Below are 13,226 nucleotides of genomic sequence, written 5' to 3'. Positions count from 1 at the left end.
CTTCTTGCAAATCCTAAAATTCTAGCCTATTTCTAGCTGCTAAAAAATTCTTTCTTTGGAAGGTATTTAGCTAATTCAGCTGCAGTGAAATTTCAAGCTGTAATAAATTCACAAAGAAGTTTGGCACTAGAAATTCATGAGGTCTGAGGAAAAAGGAAGGAAGCAACTTATAAAACATAAATACTCCCTAGAGTATTCTTGCCTGAGAATGCTTGACAGCAATTAAAGCCATAATTTTCAAGCCATTTCTCAATTCATTTTAAAAACGTGGAGTGCAGAAATTTAAAAGAAGTTAGAAGCTATTTTCCTAATATGGTCCATGAAAGAATGGCTTTAAGACCTTTCCACTTTCATATTTTAAAAAAGTAGGCTCAACTCAGGGCTTGAACTCAAAATCTTCAGATCAAGACCTGAGCTGAAATCAAGTCAGATGCTTAACTGACTCAGGTACCCAGGTGCCTCCCACTCTCATTATTTTTAAGAATCTTTCTTTTCCTTGACCTCAATGCCACAATCAGTCCAAAAGACAATTCTGCAAAATAACTTTATCCACCAGTATTGGATCATTTAACAGTCCCAAGCCAAATACAACTACAAACTCACTGCTTTGCCAAAGCTTCCACAGATCTCAGTAATCTTCTTCCCATCTTTTTCACAGAGAAAAGTTCATTCACTTCTTGGTAATTTATGTTAATGAAGGTAAAAGCAGACTTTATATGTATAAGTTTGAAAGTGGGCATTTTGATAAAATTTCTATCTTAGAATGATTATGACCATCTCTTCCATATGTATAGTAGTCCAAAAAAGTTTTGGCACTATTCCAAGCTTTGGTAATTCAGAAGATGAATGCTTAAAATGTACAAATATATATATATATATATATATATTTCTAGTTTGTTAGCATATATATTTTAACCTTTATTCAGTATTGTGAATTCTGAATAAAATCTTTGGTTTTAACTGTTCCCATTTGTCATCTTCAGAGAGACTAGAAAAACTTAGAAACATTCAAATAATGTACTTCTTAAGTTTGTGGCATTTTTCCTCTCTTTGGAGTTAGCATTATCTAATGTTTTACCAATTTAACTCTTTTTATTGTTTTCCCAGATATATATATGAAAACAAGAAGGAAGAGATTTATGTTTGGTTTACTGCTACATTCCCACTCCTAGAAGAGTACTTGGCAAACAGGAGGCACTCAGTAGTAAAAAATATTAACTGACCAAAAAAAAAAAGGTTACATTAAATAGCATGATCCCAATTGCAAAAAAATAAAAATATGTATCTACCCATACCATACACAAACGGAAGTAATGTTGAGAAGCACACATGCATACCCATATCCACACCATACAGAAGAAACACTGTAAGGAAATACGTTAATTTTAACAGTGTCTTTCTGACATGAACTTATTTACTTCCTCAGTAGGCAACCCAGCGATCTTTATTATCTATAGGACTGCCACAAGCTGCTAAATTTAATGTTGGCATACGAAATGATGCTATACTGTTCATAATTTAAACCAAGGACAGGGGCGCCTGGGTGGCTCAGTGGGTTAAGCCCCTGCCTTCGGCTCAGGTCACGAGCCCAGGGTCTTGGGATCGAGCCCCGCATCAGGCTCTCTGTTCAGCGGGGAGCCTGCTTCCCCCTCTTTCTGCCTGCCTCTCTGCCTACTTGTGATCTCTGTCAAATAAATAAATAAAATCTTAAAAAAAAAAATAAAAAAAAAAATAAACCAAGGACTCCAGTATCCTCTGGTATCAATCTCCAGAGTATCTATGGATTTTTCCACCAATCCCAGTAAAATGCAAACAGTATATCTCAACAGGGAAAGAAAAATATATGGCTGGTTTTTTTTCTTCCTTTTGTTTAATTAGCTTTCCCTATTTCCTTACAAGAAAGACATTATTTTTATCAGAAAAAGTAAAAAACTGATATCAAGTTATCAACTCATAATTTATTCAAATAAAAGCAAGGATATTATGAAAAAAGGCAGAAGTTGTATTCCTTTAGATAAAATTCTTTCATTTTCTACCACGGGAGTCTTTGACCAAAAAGAACACAGAAATAAAACTTAATCTAACAAAAGTCTTACTTTTCAGCTGTATTTTTAAGACCTGCTAATTCCTCATCTAGAGTCTGTAGCTTATTCTCCTTGATTCTCAGTTCATCTTGAACATCTTTGAGTTCTTGAAACTTGGTTAAAATAGAAGCTGCCTGGGATCGAGCACCTGACAGAAATAAATTGTAACAGGCCTTAGACATTAAGTTACTGCATATTTAGTAGACAAAACTTTCTAAGAATTATACTTGAAAAGATTCAATAGTCAATCTTTTATAGTAAAGATACAGAACTCATTTTATCATTAGAATCTCAGGGCATACATACTTGATAAGAAGATACTTCTAAGCAGAGTTGATACAGAATTGATTTTATCATTAGAATCTTGGGACATACATACTTGATAAGAAAATACTTGTAAGCAGATGTGATAGATTGTTTATTCAAAATAATCACTGCCCCTTCCTACTGGGCCCATTCCTCTCAGGGCCATTTTCCTCTCCAATATCGGCTGAGCCATGTGGTTTGCTCTGACCAATGAAATGGAAAATGTGCCTCTTTTGAAAGTAAGCTTTAAAAGACAGAACATAATCCACCATTTGTTTTCCCTCTCCCCTAAGAAAAGCATGTTCAAAGTAGGGACTATTTTTCCCTCAGCCTGGGTTCCAGAAAGAGAATAACAATGAACAAAGAGATAAATGACCTACAGGTAAAGTAGCATAATTATGGTACTCATTATAAGTGACTGAGATTTGGGTGCTATTTTTTACCACATTCTAATCTGGCCTAAACTTTGATATAGCAGAGGAAGCAGAGGAAATTGGTTTCACTTTACAAGCAACTATAATTATCTGACAATAATAAGTTGAGTTATGTTGGCAAGAAAACTCTAGGTTTGATGGGAGAATGCAAAGGTCAATTAGCAATGCTATATGAGCACTTTGGTAATACGATACAGGGATATTTTTGCCATCCCTAAAGTAGGAACTTCAAGAACATCCAAATCAATGAAATCTATAATGTTTCTTATATTTTACATATTTAAAAATATATCATCTCTCTTTATCCTCCAATTATAGATACTAATCCTCTTATTGTATATACTGGAACTCATTTCACAGCTATTGTTTCCTTGGCCTAGAAAGAAATTAAGTCACAGGCATTATACAGTCTCTTGATTTGGTTAAAAGCATAAACAGTGAAAACAGATAACCTGAATTCAAATCCTGGGCTTTGCCAGTTACCCACAGTTATTTAACCACTCTGTACACTAGTTCCCACAACTGTATACTGCAGATGATAGTAATATACCTACCACATAGCTGCTATAAGAATGAAAGGAGTTCATTACTTAAAGCTCTGAGAATACGTTTTCATAAAGTAATAGAAATGTTGTGTATCTGCATTGCCCAGTTACCCATTAACTATCTGTGGTCACAGAGTCCTTGAAATGTGACTAGACAATCGAGGAAATTATTTTCATTTAACTTTAATTATCGTAATTAAGTGTAAGAGCCGCATATTGTTACTGTACTGGATGGCAGAGTCTCACAATGTTGCCTGTTACATAGGAAGTATTATTTAGGGTTAGTTACTTAATCACTCAACATAGATCAGGAAACTCAATGTGGCAAATGTTAGAATAAGAAGAAAATGATCATTATCTTATTCTCAAGGACAGATTTAATTTTTTTGATTTACTTTTCACAGATGTAGTGGCATACACCCAAATTAGAACTTAACATTTCCTGAACAAGGGTAAAAATGTATTGAATTTAAAAAAAAATTTCCAGTGGCTAGAATATCCTAATAGGACAAAATGCAAGAGGGAAAAAAAAGAAAAAAAGAAAAAAAACCTAGACTTAGAGACTTGAGAAAAATTTTAAAAAAGCAACAGGACAACAGGACTCATTATTATAGTATGAGCTCCTTGAGGGCTGAGACATTTTATAATTTCTCCGTATTTATTTTAAAAGATTTTATTTATTTATTTGAGAGACAGAGAGAGTGAGAGAGAGTATGAGAGGGGAGAAGGTCAGAGGGAGAAGCAGACTCCCTGCATAGCTGGGAACCCAATGCAGGACTCAATTCTGGGCTCCAGGACCAGAACCTGAGCCAAAGCAGTCGCTTAACCAACTGAGCCAGCCAGGCGCCCCTAATTTCTCCGTATTTAATTAAATAGCTGTGACATGGCAGGTATTCAAAAGAAAACCCAATTCTTAAATTAGAAATAAAACTCTGGATCAAGTCATTCTGAACCCACAATTTCCGCTTTTAAAAAACAAAACAAAAAAGTCCCATCCTATTTACCAAAGTTTTGAGAAAACAATGATATAAAACCTACCTCCAAGATTTGCACAGAAGATGGAAGCAGAATAGAAGGACCCTAGGCTGACCTCATACCATGAATACAACTAGATAACTATGAAATCATCCAAAATGCCCCAGAAATTGACCTGAAGACTGGCAGAAAAGAGACCATACCAAAGAAGGTAGGAAGTATGGAGGTGTGATTTGGGAGAGAAACAGCAGCCGTGGTAGAGTAAGGAGCTGTGGTCAGAACTGGACTAGCACAGAGGGGAGGCCACACAGGGAAGACAAATCCCCAACAACAACTGGCTTCAGAAGTGAGAGGGTCCAAATTTCATGAGTTAACGGCAACCAGCAGAGCTTTAAACCTACAGTTTTAAAGGTCAGCATGCTTGGCTCTGGGAGAGCCCCAAGGGTATTGTTCTTTGGGCAGAGTGGGGAAAACAGCCCACCAACAAACAGCATGGTAACAGCTTTCTGAGGAGCACCAGGGGACATGGTGGGGAGGTTGTGACCTCATCTAGAAGCATGTCCCAGAGACTCAGCATTCACAGATAGACCCCCTCCTAGAACAAAGGAATGAGCAGGCATCATTTCCCTCTCCCACCTCTCAGTATAAACACAGGGACACTTGTGGGAATCAACCCAGCAGACACTTGCTACCTAACATTCTTACACCAAAACTCCAACTCCCATGCTCAGGTGGATTCCGCCTGCCCAACCACTCTTGCCTCAGGCCCAGAATAGGAGGTTCCCACCCCCAAAAGAATGGTCCAAAGCCCTGGCAACACTGTGTCTCCCAACGTGGGAATTTATAGGGCCTCAGTTCCACTGGCAACAGGTCTCATTTCACAAAAAGACCAGAGCACACCTAGTTAAAAATGCTCCACATTCAGGCCAGGGACTAAATACTGCCCAAAATAGGCAAAGAGAGCCTCTGCAGACAACAGACTTGAAGGATAAAGAGGCCGGAACACAATGCAGACACTCCCAGAAACATGGTCTTGGAGAATAGGGGACACTATATTGCTGGGCACAAGAGGGACCTCCTCTCCATCAAGCCATTACCATCAAGAATAGAAGAGAACTTTCTTAACCCAGAGAAATAGGAACAAACATCAACAAAATGAGAAGACAGAGAAATCTGTCCTAAAGAACAGAACTAGGCCACAGCCACAGATCCAAGCAAAACAAATACAAGTGACATGAGTGAAAGAGAATTTATTTAATTTTAAAGATTTTATTTATTTTTGAGAAAAAGAGCAAGCGCATGAGTGCACAAATAGAAGGGAAGGGCATAGGGAGAAGCAGACTCCCCAGTGAGCCCAATGTAGGGCTTGATCCCAGGATCCTGGGATCATGACCTGAGCTGTAGACAGATGCTTAACCAGCTGAGCCACCCAGGTGCCCTGAAAGAGAATTTAAAGTAATGATCATAAACGTATTGCACTTGAAAAAAAAGTAGAAGACATCAATGAGACCCTTAACAGAAATAAAAAAAAAGAACCAATCAGAGATGAAAAGTGCAATAAATGAGTTTACAAACACCAGTGATGCAACAGACAATAGGCTGGAAGAAGCAGAAAAGCAAATTAATGACCTAGAAGAGAGATGGAAAATAATCAACCTTAAAAGAGAAAAAAGAATTATGCAAAAAGAAAATAGACTTAGGGAACTCAGTGATTTCCATTAAGTGTAGTAACATTCATATGGTAGGGATCCCAGAAGAATAAGAGAGAGAAAGGGGGTAGAAAGTTTGAAGAAATAATACCTAAAAACTTCCCTAATCTGGGGAACGAAACAGATAACCAGACCCAGGAGACGAAGAACCCCCCCAAAAAAACCCCAAAAGATCCACATGAAGACATATTGTAATTAAGATGTCTAAATTTTAAAAGGATCAAGACAAAAGAAGACAGCAACCTATGAGGGAAACCACACAAGGCTATCAGCAGATTTTTCAGCAAAATCTTTGAAGGCCAGAAGGGAGTGGCATGAAATACTGAAAGTGAGTGAGAAAAAGATGCTGCCAAGAATATTCTATCCAGCGAGGCTATCATTCAGGATAAAAGGAGAAAGAAACAGAAAAACAAAAATTAAAGCAGTTCATGGCCACTACACCAGACCCGCAAGAGACTGACTAGCAAGGAAAGACCAAAGTGATAGCAACAAAGTGGGGAACACAGAAGTAATAAAAATATTTCTTAAAAAAAAAAAAAAATACAAGGAATTCCCCAAACACAAGGATGTAAAATATCCAAATACCTAAATGTGGGGAGGGGAACAGTAAAATTGGACTCAAACTTAAGCAAATTGTTTCCTAATACAGACTGCTACATGCAAAAGATATTATACGCAAACCTAAAGATAGCCAAAAATTTAAAACCACTAAAAGAAATGAAAGGAAGAAAAAGGAATGTAAATAGTATCATTACAGAAAACCAGCATTCATGAAAGAAAGAGGAGCAAGGACGAGAAAAACTTCAGAAACAAGTAAAATGGCAATAAATACATACCTATCAATAATTATTCTGAATGCCAATGGACTAAACACCCAATCAAAAGAAATAGGGTGACAGAATGCATTAAAAAGAAAAAAAAAAAAAAAGAAGGACCCATCTGTATGCTGCCTATAAGAGACATCTCAGACCTAAAGTCACCTGAAGTTGAAAGTAAGGGGATGAAGAAACATTTATCATACAAATGGATGTCAAAAGAAAGCTAGAATAGACAACATATATCAGACAAAACAGATTTTAAAACAAAGACTATAATAAGAGACAAAGACACTATATAATAATAAAGGGGACTATCCAACAAAAGAACTGAACAACTGTAAATATTTACACACTCAACATGGGAGTACCAAAGATATAAAACAGTTAATAGCATAAATGAACTAATCAACAGTCATACGATAATAGTAGGGGACTTTAATACCCCACTTACATCAGTGGAAAGATTGGTCAGAAAATCTACAAGGAAACAGCGGCTTTGAAGGATACACTGGAACAAATGGATTTAACAAATATATTCAGAACATTTCATCCTAAATAGCAGAATACACATTCTATTCAGGTACACAGGGAAAATTCTCCAGAACATATGACATATTAGGCCACAAAAGAAGTCTCAACAAATTCAAAAAGACTGAAGTTTTACTATGCATCTTTTCGGACCACAACACTATGAAACTAGAAATCAAGCACAAGAAAAAAGGTCCACAAAGAGGTCAAATACATGGAGGATAAAAACACGCTACTAAATAATGAATGGGTCAGCCAGAAAAATCAAAGAAATTCAAAGATACATAGAAGCAAATGAAAATGAAAACACAACAGTCCAAAACTTTTAGGATAGAGCAAAAGCAGTTCTAAGAGTAAAGGTTATACAGACGGACATGTAAGACCTGAAACCATAAAAATTCCTGGAAGACAGTACAGATAGTAATGTCACTGATACAGGTCATAGCAACATTTTTCTAGACACATCTCTCAAGGCAAGGGAAATAGAAGCAAAAATAAACATTTGGGACTACATGAAAACAAAAAGCTTCCATACAGCAAATAAACAATCAACAACACAAAAAGCCTACAGAATGGGAGAAGATATTTGCACCTGACATATCTGATAAAGGATTAGTATCCAAAATATATAAAAAACTAATAAAACTCAACACCCCAAACCCAAAAAATCCAATTAAAAATGAGCAGAAGACATGAAGAGACATTTTCCAAATAAGAAATACAGAAGACCAATAGACAAATGAAAAGATGCGTAACATACTCTGCAGGGAAAGGCAAATCGAAACTACGAGGTATCACCTCATATCTGTCAGAATGGCTAAAATGAAAAACGTAAGAGACAAGAGCGGCAGAGGATGTAAAGAAACAGGAACTCTTTTTGCACTGTTGGTGGGAATGGCAGACTAGTGCAACCCCTGTGGAAAGCAGTGTGGAGGTTCCTCAAAAGGTTAAAAATGGAACCACCCTATGATCTATCAATCACACCATTGGATATTTACACAAAAAATACAAAAACACTAATTCAAGGGGATACATGCACCCTTATGTCTACTGCAGCATTATTTACAATATCCAAATTATGGAACCAGCCCACTTCTCCATTAACTGAAGAATGGCTAAAGAAGAGGTGGTGTATGTATGTGTGCATACATATACACACATACACACACAATGGAATATTATTCAGCTATAAGAAAGAAGGAAATCTTGCCATTTGCAAAGACATGGATAGAACTAGGAAATATAAAGCTAAGTGAAATAAGTCAGTTAGAGAAATACCATATGCTTTCGCTCGTATGTGGAATTTAAGAAACAAAGGAGAGAAAGAGAGATAAGCCGAGAAAGGCTCTAAACTATAGCGAACAAACTGATGTTACCAGATAGAGGGTTGCTAAGGTGACCGGTGAAATGCATTACAGGGATTAAGGAGAGTAGTTGTTGGGATGAGCACCAGGTATTGCATGAAATTGTTGAATCAATAAATTGCACATCTGAAATTAATATATCATTGTATTTTAACTATACTGGAATTAAAATTTAATATAAATAAAATTTAATAAAAAAGAAAAATACAATCAATATTGCATGATTCTTTTTACTTTTTTGTTATTTGTTTATTTAAACTCAGTTTAACTAACATATACTGTATTATTACTTTCAGAGGTAGAATTTAGTGATTCACCAGTTGCATATAACACCCAGTGCTCATTCCATCAAGTGCCTCCTTAATGCCCATCACCCAGTTATCCCAACAACCCCACTTTCCCTCCAGCAAACCCCATTTTTTCCTAGGGTTAAGTCTCGTATGGTTTGCCTTTCTCTATTTCCCTTATTTTTCCTTCCCTTCCCTTATGTTCATTGGTTTGTTTCTTAAATTCCACGAGTGAAATCATAATTTTCATCTTTCTCTGACTTATTTTGCTCTACATAATAATTTCTAGTTCTGTATCATCTCAAATGGCAAGATTTCATTCTTTCTGGTGGCTGAGTAAAGTCGCACGTGTGTGTGCGCACGTGCACGTGTGTGTACATACACATATAACACATCTTTATCCATTCATCTGTCAATGGACATATGGGGTCTTTCCATAGTTTGGCTATTGTGGACATTGCTGCTATAAACATTGGGGTGCATGTGCCCCTTTGGATCACTCTGTTTGTATCTTTGAGGTAAATAACCCAGTAGTGCAATTGCTGGTTTGTAGGGTAGCTCTATTTTTAAATTTTTGAGGAACCTTCATACTATTTTCCAGAGCAGCTGTACCAGTTTGCATTTCCACCAATAGTATAAGACAGTTTCCCTTTTCCCACCTCTTTGCCAACATCTGTTATTTCCTGAGTTGTTAAGTATAGCCATTCTGACCAGCGTGAGGTGGTATCTCATTTAGTTTTGATTTTATTGCCCTGATGCCAAGTGATGTAGAGAATTTTTTCTTTCATGTGTCTCTTGTCCATTTGTATGTCCTCTTTGGAGAAATGTCTGTTCTTTTCTTCTGCCTGGTTCTTGACTGGATTTTTTGGTTTTTTTTTGATGTTGAGTTTAACAAGTTCTTTATAGATTTTTGGATACTAGCCCTTTATCTAATAAGACATTTGCAAATATCTTCTCCCATTCTGTACGTTGCCTTTTAATTTCGTTGACTGTTTCCTTTGCTGTGTAAAGGCTTTTTATCTTGATGAAGTCCCAATAGTTCATTTTTGCTTTTGTTTCCCTTGCCTTTGGAGATGTGTTTTGGAAGTTGTTGCTGTGGCCGAGGTCAAAGAGGTTGCTGCCTGTGTTTTCCTCTAGGATTTTGATGAATTCCTGTCTCACATTTAGGTCTTTCAACCATTTAGAGTTTATTTTAGTGTATTGTACAAGAAAGTTCCAGTTCCCTTTTACTTTTAATACATGCAGTACATTAGAGCATTAATCTTATTTTCTAGGCTTTTCCTTTTGTTGCTGTTTGTCTCATATCTTGTGTATCTTTCTAGTTATTTATCTTTACCTTTTTTCATCATTTAGGTTTAAGCCCAAAAAAACCACAACCAGCCCTAAAAGTAAATAAAAAGTCAACTCCATAAATCTTTCCAGAAAACAGTTCTTAAGCGTATCAGTTTACTAGAGATATTTAAATCACTAGTAAACTGATACGCTTAAGAACTGTTTTCTGATTCTCCTTTTTACAATCGTACCTATCTCCTAGAACTACTGAACCATTCAATAAACTAATGGTATGGTTTCTGGCATATCCTAAGTTCTCGATAAACATACAGTGGAAAGAATATTTAGTAGTGGTTCAACATTAGCTCTGAAGTCCAACTCTGAGTTAAAATACTAGTTCTAACACTGTTTGCTATTAAATGAATTACTAAATTTCTTCTAATTTCAATTTCATTCCCTAAAAGAATGGGAAAAGTAATAAAACTACCTTTATGGAAGAGTTGTAAGGAATGAACAAGGAAAAAAAAAGCAAATATGTATAGCACCTGACATAGAATGAATTAAACATTACCAATTTTTATTCTTTGTAAATAAATAAAAAAGCAACCTACCTCCACTCAATGTCCCATGAGGATCAAATATTTCACCTCCAAGAGTTACAGTTCTAGTCATTATCCTTTTATCAAAGGCCACTTTTTTTGCATTATCCATATTATTACAAACAAACGTTGTTCCAAAGACAAATTCCATTGCTTTCTGAAGTTCTGGCTTGTATTCAACCAGGGAAAGAGCCACATGAACATTGTTAGGACCAACCTGTGGGAAAACAACAGATATGTCACAGTACATACTACCCCTTTCCTTTCAAATATTATTTTACAAAACAGAACCAGTATACTAGAAATTTAAGTACTGCTCACCTAGCACTACAGCTCCTTCTGAACTTTCTAAAATACTATGGAAAACTCAAGAGTTTTAGGAAAAAATTGAAGTTTAAACATTGTAACTTCTATGGCTAAGTAAAATATTTTAAGCACCAGGCATTATGACAGTGTCTATCAAGCAAGAACCACTACCAAGTTTCTAAATCCAAAATGGACTATTTGGACACATTCTCTTAGTTAAAATACAGCAATTGCTAGAGCAACACAATTATATAAAATGTTTTATTTCAAGTATTAATTTATTTACTCTATAGTAAATACTTTTTCACTCAAATTAAACATGCTATAGCAGCCACCTGTCAGTTATAGAAAAACACAACTAACAATTTTAAGGGCAAAAAAAATTTTAAATCCCTCAGTGTTTTATTTTGATCCAACTGCCTCTTCTCAACCTTTGTTGATGTGTACTTCTGCTCATCTTTTTAAAACAACTAAGCATACTTTAAGGAGCTTAGTAGCACCAAGAGAAATCAAAATGAAAGCAGCTCTGTATAACACATATTCAGCATTGCCTTCTGACACAGCAGCAGCCATTAAAAAGGTTTGAATAAGGGACCTGGGTAGAAGTATTTTTGCTGTTACCTGAAACCACAATTTACTTCTTACACTGGGACTTGTCTAAAAGCTGAAGTAACTTCCAAAACCTTCCAGACCCAATGGTGATTTTTCAAAGTAAACAAAGCACTAACCAGAAATACCACCTTTCAATTACTCCACACTCATTTTCCTTCTGCTGAGAGTATACAGGTCAATACAACCGCATTTCGAAATAATTCATTAAAGACTTCTCAATATCAGCAAGAACACTGAGTATCCATTTTGTAGCTTAATTATACATGCTTTTCCAGGTTTCACAGAACTGTCCTTTCAACTGATGCACTTGGAATGCCTGCTCAATAAAAAACTGGTAATACTGCTGAACATTAGGGCTGGCTTCATGCTATTATCCAATGTTACACAACTATAATTGCCTTTTAAATGTACTGCCTTGTATTCCTTTGGGGTTTGTTTTTATTTTTTATTTTTTTACTAATAGCTATATCACTTTAGATCCACCTCAGCAGCTGAATGGGTATCCGGGTCCCCTGCTTTTCACGTTCAGAGGTTGGAAGGCAATAGAGAAACTCTAATAGAGAAGCATCTCTTTAAGACTGATAGAAAAATCCCATAACAGTTGTCACTATGGGCAGTTTAACAGTGTCTAGCATGAAAAAAAAACTAGAGAAATCTGGTATTTATAAGCTCTGTAATTCTAGTAATTCAGAGATTGGAAATTTCCTACTAGCATATGATAATCATATGACCTGACTGAAGGTTTAAAGACATTTTAACACTGTAACTTTGAAATACCAAAGGTAGTTTTAGTTTTGCACCATTTCTAATCTCCTTCCATCTGTTTTCATAAAAGCCAACTTTTTTTTTTTGTAGCTTAAATGTGTAACAACAAAATTTTGCGGTTCTACATGTGATTACGTCCCCCAAGTTAATGTCCTCTAACTAAAACAAAGCAAAACAAAAGAGAAAAGTAAGGTGTAGATAAATCATATAAAGACAACTTACAAGATTCTGAGCAACCCTCAGAGTTTCTGGAGCAATACATCTGGCTGAAATTTTATTGAGTGGAATTATAGTGTATCGACGTTTCAATTCCCCCTTTTCTAGTAACTTTTTTCCAGTAACCTAAAAAATTGTGCATTTGAAATAAGTAAATATAATATTAATGACAGAAACCAATCAGAGGTAAAGAGTACAACTTTAGGAATCCACAACTGTTTAGTGCCTAGTATCCTGAACAATGGAAAGTCTAAAACTTGATAATATATGTTCTGGATTCCTGAGTTAGCATGAGACTTCTTTGGGAATATAGTTAATCAAATATGATATAATCAATAATATAATAAAAAGTCATTAACTGACGAGCTATACCTGTAAAGATAAGCAACTTTAGGAATAGCTTAAA

At 35.8% G+C, this 13,226-nt stretch overlaps 1 protein-coding gene across 1 annotated transcript in view; it reads right to left on the bottom strand.

Annotated features, from left to right (window-relative positions):
* The window catches only part of SMC2 (structural maintenance of chromosomes 2), a 57,062-nt gene that overhangs the window by 22,366 nt on the left and 21,470 nt on the right, over positions 1-13,226 (bottom strand). The window contains exons 14-16 of the mRNA XM_032860751.1: positions 12,827-12,946; positions 10,934-11,138; positions 2,097-2,232 (exon numbers count right to left, since the gene is read on the bottom strand). Of these exons, the coding sequence (XP_032716642.1) occupies positions 2,097-2,232; positions 10,934-11,138; positions 12,827-12,946 (461 nt within the window). The remainder of the gene's footprint in view (positions 1-2,096; positions 2,233-10,933; positions 11,139-12,826; positions 12,947-13,226) is intronic.

Source organism: Lontra canadensis, unplaced genomic scaffold, assembly GCF_010015895.1.
Source record: "Lontra canadensis isolate GAN:19392208 unplaced genomic scaffold, GSC_riverotter_1.0 scaffold19, whole genome shotgun sequence".
In the NCBI taxonomy this organism is placed as follows: Eukaryota; Metazoa; Chordata; class Mammalia; order Carnivora; family Mustelidae; genus Lontra; species Lontra canadensis.
This window is presented reverse-complemented; position numbering and strand designations above follow the sequence as displayed.